The 14,722-nt window shown below is 31.8% G+C and overlaps 1 protein-coding gene across 4 annotated transcripts in view; it reads left to right on the forward strand.

Annotated features, from left to right (window-relative positions):
- Nucleotides 1-9,818, forward strand: part of LOC134695615 (tripartite motif-containing protein 2-like) — a 44,125-nt gene extending 34,307 nt beyond the window's left edge. For all 4 annotated transcript variants that reach the window (XM_063556911.1, XM_063556909.1, XM_063556910.1 and 1 more), the window contains exons 2-3: nt 1,370-3,574; nt 7,136-9,818. In XM_063556911.1, the coding sequence (XP_063412981.1) occupies nt 1,400-3,574; nt 7,136-7,288 (2,328 nt within the window). In that variant the 5' untranslated portion in view covers nt 1,370-1,399 and the 3' untranslated portion in view covers nt 7,289-9,818. The remainder of the gene's footprint in view (nt 1-1,369; nt 3,575-7,135) is intronic.
- The last annotated feature ends 4,904 nt before the right edge of the window (nt 9,819-14,722 follow it).

The raw sequence follows: 14,722 nt of genomic DNA on the forward strand, positions 1-14,722 counted from the left end.
AACAATTTTAAGTTATTAATTGTTTATGGGATTTTTTACAATGAGAATTTTAAATGAAAAATATTTACATGATCCCCATTTTTAAGGCAGCATATAATTACATTTTGTACAGATTTTGTTACATTGAGATGTTAAAAAACAAAATTATTTCCCATTTTTTTATCAGGTGCTTTAAGAATTTAGAAAGAACAACCTTCAATCTGGTTTATAGGGTGTATTATATGCATCATATTGCTCAATTAACATGCAATATTTTGTGTACTTAAATTTTCTTTTTCAAAATTTGATTTTAATTGTTGTTAAAGAAGAAAGTCCCAAGGTTTTGTTTATAGAAACAAAAATGTACTAGTTTACCCAGTCATAAAATTATTGTATTTTACAATTGAAAAAAAAGAATTGATCAATTAAATATTTAATGTCTAAAATGACATGATATTTTAATTGGTGTACTCCGTTGAACTTGTTGTATTTGTGTATTAGAGAATTAATGGTTGAAATTTATTGTAAATTTTTATTTATTGACACAAAGGGAAGACATTTATGATTTTTTTTTAATTTTGTTGTTGATAGATAAAAAAAGGGCTGAAAAGATATAATAATTGATACTATGATATTAGTGGGCCATTACACATATAATTAGTCTACGTTTGGGACTGTCAGTGATGGATAACTGTGTAATACACGTCAGATATTGATGTACAAAAATGATGATGAATTGATATTAATAACGGCCTGTAAATTAATTCTAGTAATTTAGACTTATTTATATTGATGCACAATAAATATTTCATCGCACAGACTTTCGTAAATTCTTAATTATATATGTAAAGTATATGATAAATAGCAGTGTCAGACTGTTAGAGCGATTTATAGATATGTATATGTCTCAATTATTTCAAGGTAAAGGAATTATTTACTTAGATATCACATACCAATGGTAATTTTGTCACTTTCAAGACCCATACTTCTAGGAGATAGGGCATTAAGTGTTACCCTTGTCTGTATGTCCCCAATATTGGTTTCTGTTCTCTTACTTCAGTTTGGCTCAACCTGGTTATAAAATTTATACACACCACTTATTACCACAAAACACAAGTTTGAAAAAAGGTGGCTTCACATTTTGCATTTCTTGAGTTATGCCCCTTTATAAATGGAAAAATTGCTAAATATATTGATTCTTTTTTTTTGCTGTTCCTTCCCTGTTGCTTCCATAGTCATTGTTTTGAATCTCACTAAGTAATCTAAAGCCAATCAAGCTTCAACAAGATGAATTAAAATTTATTGTCAAAACTATAATGATTGGTTTGATAATCAGATAATAATGAAGTTGCACATTTTTAATAAAATCTTCTTTTCTTTTTATTTGTAGGTCACCTTCAAAAGAAGGGACATTTTCATCATGGCTGACAACATTCCTGTCATTCGGCAGATAGACAGACAACTGTTGAATTGTGGAATTTGTCTAGAGAGATACAAAAGTCCAAAAGTTTTACCTTGTTTGCACACTTTCTGCGCCACCTGTTTATCAGACTATATTCCATCTGAAAGTCTTTCCGTTACATGTCCCATCTGCAGACAACAGTCAATTTTACCGCTAGAGGGAGTTTGTGCATTACAAACAAACTTTTTCATAACAAATCTAATGGAAGTTGTGGATCAGCCAAATATTTGTCGAACCTGTAGTGGACAACCGGCACGTCCAGTGTCAAAATGTATGGACTGTAATGAATATCTGTGTGATAATTGTACCATGACCCATCAAGCTTTAGAACAAACACAAGAACATAATATTGTCTCGTTACAAGATATATCTGGTTGTAGTGACAGTTTAGAAGAAGAAACACTGGTTTGTCCAAGTCATGATGGGAACCAGTTACATTTTTATTGTTGCGCATGTGAAACAGCTATGTGTGAAGACTGTACTGCTGTTGAACACATGGGGCACAAAATGATCCCGTTAGAGGACGCAATACAAGAACATAAAATATTACTTCAAAGTTTAATACTTGGTGCTCGAGAACAAGTCCCATGCTTAGAAAGTTCTATTACCATGGTGTCCGAAGTTGCTGAATCTCTACAAAATAATAGCAAAGCAGCAGAAGATAAAATTAATCAAACTTTCAATGATCTAGTCAATGTTATTAGTGAACGGAAGACTGCACTTATTGCTGAATTGCAAACAATTTATGATCACAAATATCAAATATTGCAAACACAGAAGGATACTTTAGAAAACATTCTGACCAGAATCAATAACTGCTGTGATTTCACTGAGGAGAAACTGAAAGGAGGAAATGAAACTGAAATCCTCTTAATGAAAACCGAAATGTCAGAAAAATTACAGGAGTTAGGATCAATAAAATTACAATATCAACCAGAAGAAAATACATGTCTAGTCTATGATTCATCAAATTTGTCTAATCTACATAGAAGTATTCAAAAAGTTGGCTGTATTCAAAGTAATAGTGCAATAGCTTTCGAAACCACGGCAACAGGTGAAGGTCTTAAACTTTGTTACATTGGACGACCTTCTGTTGTTACAGTTACCACAAAAGACAGGAAAGGGGAACTTGTCAAATTGGGTTATGGAACATTAACAGCAGAAGTTAAAAATGAAACAGAAGAAAAAGTCATTCCAACAGTCCTAGACAATCACAATGGGACTTACGAATTGTCATATTCATTATCAAAAGAAGGTACATACAAATTGGAGGTCAAATTGTATGATCAACATGTTAAGGGGTCCCCATTCAAGGTCAAATGTATTCCCGGAGGAGAAGAACTAGATCATTTTGGGGGCTCATCCAAAATTCCAAGGACAGTCAATGTCAAACAGAAAGGAACAAAAAGGCCATCAAGTTCAAGGTCACATGGGTCAAACAGACGTAGCAATCCAATTGAAGATGACTTGCTGATGAGGGTAGGCACTAAAGGAAGAAACAAGGGAGAATTCACTAATCCACAAGGTGTATGGGCTGTAAATGGAAAAGTGTTAGTTGCCGATAGTAACAACCAAACTGTTTCAGTGTTTAATACAGCTGGTGAATGCAAATTACGTTTCGGTGCACCAGGCAGAATAGCGGGAAAATTACAGAGGCCCACTGGAGTGTCTACAACTGTAAATGGGAACTATTTAGTCGCAGATTATGATAACAAATGGATCAGTGTGTTCTCCCCAGATGGAAAGTACATTAACAAAATCGGCACTGGAAAACTTTTGGGACCAAAAGGTGTCGCTGTTGACAAAAATGGTCATATTATTGTAGTAGACAATAAGGGAAGTTGTGTTTTCATTTTTCAATCAAATGGAAAACTTTTGTCAAAATTTGGCTCACGTGGTAACCGTGATTGGCAATTTGCTGGACCTCATTTCGTAGCAATTAATTCAAACAATGACATTATTGTCTCAGATTTTCACAATCACTGTGTTAAAGTATTTAATAGTGAAGGGAATTTCCTATTTAGTTTCGGATCAAATGGTGAAGGAAATGGACAGTTTAATGCTCCAACCGGAGTGGCTGTGGACCAACTAGGAAATATCCTTGTAGCAGATTGGGGGAACTCAAGAATACAGGTAAATAAGTTAAAACATGCTATAGGAGGAAGTTTAGAATACGGGAACATTAGATTATATAAAAATAAAATGACAAGATATGATTGCCAATGAGACCACTACCCACCAGAGTTCAAATGATGTGGATGTAAGGAATAATAGATCACCATATAAAATGCCTCCAATAATGAACAAAACCCATACTGCATAGCAAGCTATAAAAGGCCTGAAATTACAAACAGTTCTAAAAAAGATCAATAATCTACCTTGTGAGTGATGAAAACTTCATGATCCTTTTTAGAACATTTTGAATTAGTGTTCTTTAAGGGTTGGTTTTATTTCTCTTAAATATACATCAACATTAAGCATGTGAAAATAAGAAAATGTAACCAATTTAGGTTTCTGTTTTGTACTTTTCCCATTTTAACAGATTATAATTCAATAAATATATCGTTGATTAGATTATGATATACCATTTCCTGTTTGTTATTGCCTTGTGACATTGTCAAATGAAATCAGGTAGAAACATAGTCGTGTCAGACTTTCAATGGCAAAAAGTACATATCCTGAATGAAGATTTAACTTTACTAATGCTAACCATGAAAATAAACAAAATGTATGATTGCCAATGGTACAAGTAACCACAAGAGACCAAATGAGTCCCAGGGTTGGCAAAAACCCGGGTTTTATGAGTATTGCCCAGCCCAGTGGGAAATACTGGGAAAACCGGGGTTTTACTGGGTTTTAGTGGGTAATACTGGGCAATACTGGGTAAAATAAAATACTGGTCTGAATTTTTACAGGATTCAGTGATCAAACACAAATGTCATACATTTAAGATATTTATAACCTGTTTTGTTTGTCTGGATTGGTAAAACTGTAAATATAAAACTAAAAAAAAAAACTTTTTTCAAATAAATATAACTCCTTTTAAGAATCAACAAAAAAAATGCAAGAAAAATTACATTTAAATAATGTATATGTACTGCTACTAATTAATAAGTAATTTTCAATATTAGAATGCAGTTTGTTTATGTAACAATAATCAGCCCTTTCAATTCTATAAGTGTTAATGACATGACCCTTTAGGTTGTTTATTTAGCAATATAAATGTTTAACAATTATAATTAACAATCCACTTAAACACTGCAATAAAATTCTTTTTTTTTTAAACAATGCTTGGTATTCTTAAATGTGCAAATCTTGTATACTGTCTACATAGAAGAGAATGAAATTGAATTTTTCATTCTTCTGGAAATGACTGTCAATGTTTATTTGTATGAAAAGTATATATTTAGCTGTAATATTATGAAACTACACCAAGTCTTTACTATTTTGTGTCAGAATAAGCTTAAAAAATCTTATTGCCCAGTAATGCCCAGTATCAACGATTTCTGGGAGTATTGCCCAGCCCGGGAAAACCCGGGTTTTCCCACCCGGGAATTCCGGGGCGGGTAATACTTTGCCAACCCTGCAAATGACACAGAAACTAACAACTTTAGATCACTATACCATGTATATGCATTCAACAATGTCAGGGTAAAACCTATGGTAGCTCTGAAAGGCCTTTAAATGACAATGAATTGGAGAAACAAATGATATAACAATAGCTGTAAAATTCTGGTTTCAGAAGTATTTCTTACCAAGAAAAAACTTCTGATGCCTCCCTATATCCAAAATTGCTTAACAAATTTTAGAATTGCATTGCATTTAGTTTTCTTTTTGTAGTAGTTTGCCTATACCATGCAGTGTACATAACTTAACAATTTATTTTGCTATTTGGAATAATTCTGTCATAAGCAGATCTACATATAGTCATGCATATACATGAAACAATATTGTGATTTCCATTTATTTAAACACCTCACTTTTTGATTTGTTTTTGTAAAACCACCTTGAAGTTATCGGTCTGATTTAGCCTTGAACAATGTTTAATATCAGTGTTGTTATAATTTAAGATGACAGCTCTTCGAAATGTTCATGCTATATCTCTTGTAAATGCATTAAAGACTGAATTAATTTGACAACGTTGTACACTTTGACATTGAGATTCCATAAGACATTAGAAGACGAGGAAACTACATGTACATGATTGTGAAGGTTCAAGGATCATTCACGCAAACAGGATTAAAATTATCATTTATTTTGAAACATTTTATATTGACCTTGTTTGATCAGCACAAAACAGTGCATCTTTTAACGATTTCAAAGAAATATTGACCTGTAAATTGAATTGACCAAGGGGTCATTTACACCTGTCTTTAAGTAAAGTTATTCAAACTAACATCATTTGGTAAAAATTGACATTTATGGTCTTGTACAACATTGTGTGTCAAACAGAAGTTAAACTTTTAATATCTATAAAGATAAGAAGATGTGGTATGATTGCCAATAAGACAACTCTTCACAAGAGATCAAATGACACAGAAATTAATATTTATAGCTATGGGTCACTGACTCACCGTACAGCCTTAGCAGAGAAAGAAGACATTGCTACTGTAATACACAAATCTTACAAATCTGTGAAATTACTATGACCATGATGACTGAGCTTTTGGTGCATTGACAAAAAATGTATTATTATCTATAAATAATTTAATTTTGAATGTAACACGTCTCCTGATTGGCTGACGTTATTTTGTTTGAGCCCATAGACATAATTCAGTCATGTGACCGTGAGGTCATTAACGTTTTTTCATGGTTATCACGGTTTAAAATGGAATTTAGAATTGAATTATAAGAAATGACTGTAAAATTTTTTTCTGTCTATTCGACATAACATAAAAAATGTGGTGCACACTGTTAAATAACCAGCTACGCGCGTTATTCAGTGTGCACCAAATTTTTTATGTTATTTCTTCTTAGGCAGAAAAAATATTACAGTCATTCCTTAAATATACACCATGTACACTAAAAATGGTATTACCTTAAATTGGGGATGAATTCAAAAGTGAAATACATGTATATATATGAAAATGAATAAATAAACAAAATCCCGATTGATGAAATTGTAAAAATAGTTACTGTGGATTCATTATATTCTTGGATATTTAAATTCATGGTTTTGGCAAAGTCTTCATACATTCCTTCCAAAAATTTGTAATTTGTTGAACATTTAAAATCGTGGTTCCCATGTACCCACGAAATCCACGAAAAATTAGTTTTCAACAAATATAAATGAATCCACAGTTACTTTCAGAGCTAATCTTTATGTTTAAGGAAGTGGTTGGATCTTCAACCTCAAGTTGAACACTTTGGTATTTGCATTCTCTACTACTTTTTACTTGGCCAATCTTTTGCTAGCCAACCATTAATTGCGTCTATGTCTCACACAAATATACCAACACAGCCCTTGATGACATGTCAGTTTTCTAGTTCACACTAAATTTAAACATTTTGTTCAATACAAACACAAAAATATTATTATACAAACAGATGTTTCGCTTCATCATAAATTTTATTGATTTCATGTACAAAAATGTCTTTAAAAGATGTTACCAAGAATTCTAAGAATTTGTCAACAACATATGTTTTAATCTTGTGTTAAAATCTTATAATATAAATTTGATCTTTTATTTACAGGTTTTTGATAGCAATGGTTCATTCCTGACTTTCGTCAATACATCAGCGGACCCATTATATGGACCCCAGGGACTAACAGTTACACCAGAGGGCCTTGTTGTTGTTGGTGACTCTGGTAACCATTGTTACAAAGTGTACAAATATCTACAGTAGTTCCTGTAACACATGTGACAATCTACAAGTAAACCACCTTTCCAGAATCAAAAGGACTATGGGTTATTTCGCTGTTTCTTGCTCAAAATAAGAACCAAGACATGTGATTGGTTGAATTTTGATTGTTTCGAAAATTGTTAATCAATTGCAATGTTCCAGTGTAAGCTTTTGATAATATTACCCATAGAATAAATTCTGAGAAGGTGAACTGTGAAATCAGTGTAATGATTTTTTTGTCGTTTGAATCTTAATCAGCTGAAATCTCACTGGCTATATTCTGTGTAATTCGTCAGTTTGCTTTAATTTCCATAATTTGACTCACAGTATTTTACCTGAAAAATTGAAACATAGCTATATTGAACTCCTTTGATAAAATTGAAATAGATTGATTGATTGAGTAGTTGTGGCCCAAATTGAACCTATTTTGAAATTTTGTTATATCAAATCTTCATATCTTGATTTCCAAATGCAGTCAACTTAAATATTTACAAACATGTAACAAATACTGTTTACCTTAAAAAAGTTGCACTCTTTTTCACTGTCAAAGGGAAGTAATGCTTATCCTTTTACTGAATTTTTATTCTAAAAATTTTAATATTTTTTCTAAGCAGTATTTATACACAATCATCATTGAAATGATTTATGTAAATGGCAAAATATTTTTTTGACAATTTTTTTAACTTTAGTTGCAAAAATAACACATCAGAGCTTGACCAATTTTTCAGTTGGAGGATACTTTAGAATACTTTTATTTGTTTCATATCATAGGCGGATCCAGTGGGGAACCCAAGGGGGCCGCCCCCCCCTTTTCGTGGGAAAAATTTGGTTGATTATATAGGGAATCATTGAAGCATGACTGAAGCATCCCCCCTTTAGGTCAGTCAGTGAGCCCCCCTTAGGAAAAGTTCTGGATCCGCCACTGGATATGAATCCTTCAGAATACATTTATTTGTTTCATATTTCATATGTCATGTAAATAAGTCAATGTAAATCAATGTATATATATATATATATATATGCTTATCTTCTGTTTTTCTTTTGTAAAAAGATGACATTGTTATCAAATACATTTTTTACATGTTGATGTTGTTAAGATTTGTGAAAAGGTCTCATTTAACCTTTAACAAAGAAAAATGTACGTACTTTTCCTTTAGTGTGTGTCATTCTAAAGAGAACTGACTGCTTGTAAATGATTGCTTTTACACTTTGTGCCTTTGATATTAGTGCTAAAAGATCTTCCAATTTATTTATTGTTTGGTTTATATTTTGTACTTTGTTTTTACTTACAAGTAGTGCAGTTACCAATTATTCTCTCTTGATTATGACTGTTTAAAAAAATTAAAGATTAATTTAATATCATGCTAACACTTGAATGTTTAAGGTATCTAGCATTTATTTTAGATTAATTCATACCTGCTAACTGTCACTATTTGCGGGGGATTGCCCCCATGGAGGCTCCCAAATCGTATTTTGTAAGAGCAATTGTGTCCACTATTTTAAAGAAAACAATTAATTTAACAATGGCTATGAGCTTGTTAAAGCACGAAAAAGCCAAAACAAACACATTAGAAGATATTTGAAGGCCCCCTTGAAGGTTTTGTAGGACTATAAAAACCATCTTTCACGTAAAACCCTCATGGGCATTTTGAAAAGTTAGCAGGTACGGATAATATACTTTTTTATCCATTTTTATAACATCACACAGTTGAATCCATGTATAAAGAAATACATCGAATTCTGTTGTAAAGTAACTTCACTTAATTGACATATTTTGCATTAATAAGTTCAGATTTCTTTTGAACGGTTATTATCTCTTAATTAAGAGTCAAACTTCAATATTGTTTGCTGAAAAGTAAAAAAAAATGGTATACTATAGTAATTTCTTTCTGGCAATTAGTATGCATATGAAAAGGTATGTTTAATATATTGAAGTTTCCAACCTATGAACGAATAAGGTGTCAACATTTTCATGGAACCCTTTTATCGCAATTTCTTACCTGAATACCCCTCGTATAGAAGAACATTTAATTGTTTCATAGATGAGTTGCATATGTATTATCTCTGGCTGTCATATGCAGATTTCATCATTTTCAAATTAAAAGACTACAAGTAAAAACATATAGGTTTAGTCATACCTTGGTATTTTAAAATTGTAACCGCCATGAATGTCAAATTTCTACTCTCTAATTAATATTTTCTTGGAATGCACATATATCAGTCACAAAAAGCATCATCTATATCAAACACATGCAACAAGATATTTCATTGTGTGTTGTAAGTATTTAATATGACAAGGAAGTTTATTGTTTTCTGTGACAAAATATGAATAATACAGCTTGCATCTTTAAAACAATCATATTGCTCGCTGCATCAATCATGTTAATATATTAATGTCATAACTCTAATGTGTGCTTTGTTCTTTGTGGAGCAATGAACGAGAGAGTGTTTTTAATATGTATACCAGTGATTTAACAGTATTCTATAAATGTACGACTTTAAAACTTATACTACATCATGCTGTTTTAGATCTTTCTGCTAGGTGCTCTTTAACTGATGTGGGCTCCTATCAATTTTTGGACACAATATTAGCCAATGCAAAACATTATATCCATTCCAAATAATCCCATGTTTGTGATTTATGTAAATTATTTACTGCAGAACTAAGGTTGTTTGCATAAACTTATAAAACATACATTCCTACTTTGTTTTTTTATTTATTTATGTTGTATGTTGCTAATTTATTGAAGAATATGTTTATTTATGATTTTTATTATTATGTTTTCAATTTGTGTTGCATTGTTATGAATAATAAATGTGATCCAGCTTTTATTCGAGTTACTTATTAGTCTCTTATTATAAATGACTTTAAGAAGATTGAAGGTAAACATTTATGACATAGCAACAGAACACCTTAAAAATTTCAGGAAATATATCAAGATGTTAACCTGTTATTTTTTGGTGGTATATCCATAAGTAATAAAAAGTAAAATCACAAAGATACTGAACTATGAGGAAAATTCAAAAAGAAAATTCCCTAATCAAATGGCAAAATCAAAAGCTCAAACGCATAAAACGAATGGATAACAACTGTCATATTCCAGACTTCGTACAGGCATTTTCTTATGTAGAATAGGGTGGATTGAACCTGGTTTTATAGCTTGCTAAACTCTCACTTGTATGACAGTCGCATCAAATTCCATTATATTGACAACAATGCGTGAACAAATAGGTAAAAGTGTCAAAAATAGCAGACAACCTTGTGTAATCATAATAATCACTATAAAAACAAACAAATGTAACAAAGAAGCACAAAAAGGCATACATCAAATTTAACAACTTCATTCATTGCTTTTTTAATTATGTAAAATCAGTCCATAAATATTGAAAGATTTTTAAGTACTAGGACTGAATCCTAAAAAGGTTGTGAATATAAATAAAATAGAGACTCTCAAAGATCTGCAAATAGTACCATATTTTATAAATTGCAAAAAAAAATTGCACACAATGACAAAAGAAAAAAAATCTATGTTACTAATTCACTACCCATTGTTTATGATTATTTAAACTCTTAAAAGGGTAAAAGGTTCAAAAGGACAACCTAATGATTCTTATTTTGGTTTTGGTCTTATGTAGACGAAACACGCTACTGGCGTATCAATTTATAATACTGATACCTTTGATAATTATTTACATATCACCCAACTATCATATTTCAAGTAATTAACTACTGAGATCAACAACGCTTAACATAGTGAAAAAGAAAGTACATGTTGTATGAATTCATGTCACAAAATCATTTTTGGCTCATGATATAGCAAAAAAGAAAGTACCAGTTACAACGGTTTTGTTGCTGATATACACCTCAAAGATACTACTGGTGAGTCTTTTGTTGACGCAAAAACTAGGTTTGGTGTTCAAATCATAAGCCTGATACCATGATCATATACTAGACCTGAGGCAAGTAATTGCCATGTGAAAATGATGTTATAATGAAAGTAAATAGTTATCAAAGGTACCAGGATTATAAAATCATTTCTAGTTCTCTTTTTTAATTTTTTGATTAAAATTATATTGTTCAACAAAACATTTGTAGAGTGTTGAGGTTGTTTATATACAGTAGAACACATATATTGGGTATATGTCAAGACAATAAAAGTAGAACTTTTAGAGGAATAATCTTTTACATAATGGAGACATAATAATGGAGGCAAAACATGTTTAGGATGGAAACATCATGAAAGCTAAACATGTTTAGGATGGAAACATCATGAAGGCTAAACATGTTTAGGATGGAAACATCATGGAGGCTAAACATGTTTAGGATGGAAACATAATGAAGGCTAAACATATTTAGGATGGAAACATAATGGAGGCTAAACATGTTTAGAATGTAAACATAATGAAGGCTAAACATGGAGCTTAACACATGTTTAAGATGGGAACAAGATGAAGGTTTAACATGTTTAGAATGGGAACATTGAGGGGGTCTAAACATGTTTAGAATTGGAATATGATGTAGGTTAAACATGTTAAGGAAAGAAACAAATAGAGACTGAACATGTGATAGAGGGTTAAACATGGTCAACAAAATGGTAAATGACAATTGGTACATTTACAGTGCTTAATGTAGAGCTTCCTTGTTAGTTGCACAGCTATTAAACGTTCGGATTGGATTTGGTCTTGAACATCTATCAACTGCTGGATATATTTGCCATCAGAAGAAAAAAACAATAGAAAGTTTACACAGAAATATACCAAATGTACAGTATAGACTTTAAATGAACAATGCACGTGATCTCTCCTCTCATCATTTACGAATGTCACATATCTTCTATTTTTTCTTTTATGATCGTTTCATGAAACGAAATTTGACAAAGGAAGACACATGTAGGTTATACTTCTGATTACTTGTTAGGAGCTTACACATTACATTCAAATAAAATAAGTAGTAACAAACCGGCAAACTGTCGATATTACCCCTCAAAATATGTAATGGTGCCTAATTAAGAAAATATTTAAAACCGGTAAAGAAAAGTGACTTTTTTTTTTTTTTTTTGAAATAGCTATTTGTTTTATAGTAATTAAGTTTATACACACAATGTTGACTACGATGCATATTTGTGACGTTTTTACCTTTTATGTCTGTTCTGTTTGTGTGCTCACACATTGATGTCGATATAACGGAATAGCACGTGACTGTCATTCAAGTGAGTGGCTTGGCTAGCTATAACACAAGATTTAACCAACCATTTTCTACATAAAAACATGTACCAAGTCAGGAATGTGACAGTTTTTATCCATTCGTTTGATGTGTTTGAGATTTTGATTTTACCATTTGATTAAGGACTTTTCGTTTTGAATTTTTGTTGTAGTTCAGTTTTTGGTTGTTTTGGGTTTTTTTGGTTTTTTTTTTTTTTCGGTACTGTCATCATCAAATGAACACAACGCGTTAATAAATAAATGCGTCCAAACCTCGTTTCTGGATTAACATTCATTAAGAACGCTTTAAGCCGAATGTTTGAAGCCAAGGATGTATAAGAACCGAACAATTGGAGAGCTATAGGACTGATAAAACCATAAAATTGTCGAAATCCAATTCAAGGTTGTATATAAAATTAACTATCAGCAAAACTAAACGAAAATATTTTACAGCATAGAAATTACTGAAAGACATACTTATAAATACTAGTAGACTGATGTTTTACTTTGTTGTATTGTTTTGTATTTAAAGAAACAGTACTTTTACCCTTTCTCAAATTTTATAAATCAACTACTAGTAAGAAGACATATTCAGAAACATTGGGAAACGCACCAAATCCGAAAGGATCCAGCCTTCTTGTGACAGTAGGGTTAGCGCATCCTACATGCAAATCATAATTCGATCAAAATGTATCAACCAGGAATAGGACACAATCGATAAAAGATCCAGATTAGATAACTGTTTTTATATGTAAAGATCTAAGACTGCGAAAAGCAATACAAACATTGACAACACCCGCCGTCTTTACCACATTGGATTTTCCTTCGGTTATAAGTTAGTAACGTAGATATGTTTTCTCTTAATCGATTTATGACTTTTGAACAGAGGTATACTACCGCTGCCTTTATTTTTGCGCTTATTTTAGATCATATATTCCATATTTGGTGTGACGGGATTTATTTGTAAACAGGGTTAGGCATTTTATCCTATTTTTAATATACTAAATTTGTATAACTTTCAAAATAAAATTTTGAAGAATACAATACCATTTCACAAATCGATGTTCAAACTAATGTGTACGACTTTAATTAGTTATGCATATTTTTGTGGCCATCTGTCAGCATGTTATTAATGCGAATAAAGGATATGTGTTACCATAGGCAATAATAAATTTGTATTTATTGTTAGATGTAATTTTCATTCCCTACATACTTATTTATAGTGATGTTGCATAACTTTTAGTCGAATCGATAAATATGTATAATTTAAAGACTGATATTTAAACAGGTTTGTAGGTAAAAACAACCTGCAGAACAAAACCACCAGACTGAATGAAACAGCACAAAGTTTAGGTTTGACTATAAATGAGAAGAAGACCAAGCTCATGAACATCAGCAGTAACACAATACAACCAGTGTACATGTTACATAACATCATAGAAGAGGTTGAGGACTTTACATATCTTGGAAGCATGCTAAGTTACACCATTGGAATATTAAAAGATATAAGAGCCAGAATAAGCAAAGCCAGATATGCATTCTGCCAACTACAGCCCATATGGAAGAGAAGGTCAATCAGTCTGAAAATAAAGATCAGAATATACACCAGCAATGTGAAGTCAGTCCTTCTATACGGGGCAGAATGCTGGAGAATTATCTAATCAGACATAAAAAAAAAAGCTTTCCTCATTCCATAACACCTGCTCGAGGAAGATCTGTAAGATATTCTGGCCCAATACTATTTCCAACAAAGACCTGTACCACAAAACCAATCAGTGTTGTATTGAGACAGATATTTAAAGGAAGAGATGGCGTTGGATTGGCCACGTACTGAGTATTGAGGAAAGGAAATGAGGATATCACCAATATTGCTTTGAGATGAACACCTAATGGTAGACGAAACAGAGGGAGGCCAAAAGAGACCTGGCGCAGAATGATAGAATCAGAGATGAAATACCTTGGAGAAACCCTGGAAGGAGATCTAGAAAAAGGCAAAAGATAGGCAAATATGTGGCGAGTACTGGTTGAGGCCTTATGTGGTGGCAGGCACGAAGATGACGAGTAAGTGAGTGAGCGTAGGTTAATCATAATAGTGAAATAAACTCAAGTTGATAGTTATCAAAGGCAATTCGTTTTATTAATTTTATGTAATTTTATTGCCAATAATGTCCCTTCCAACACTTGTTTGTATATAAATTCAGCAATACTTATTATTTTCATCCTTTCGTTCCATAA

This window comes from Mytilus trossulus, chromosome 14, assembly GCF_036588685.1.
Source record: "Mytilus trossulus isolate FHL-02 chromosome 14, PNRI_Mtr1.1.1.hap1, whole genome shotgun sequence".
Taxonomy (NCBI): Eukaryota; Metazoa; Mollusca; class Bivalvia; order Mytilida; family Mytilidae; genus Mytilus; species Mytilus trossulus.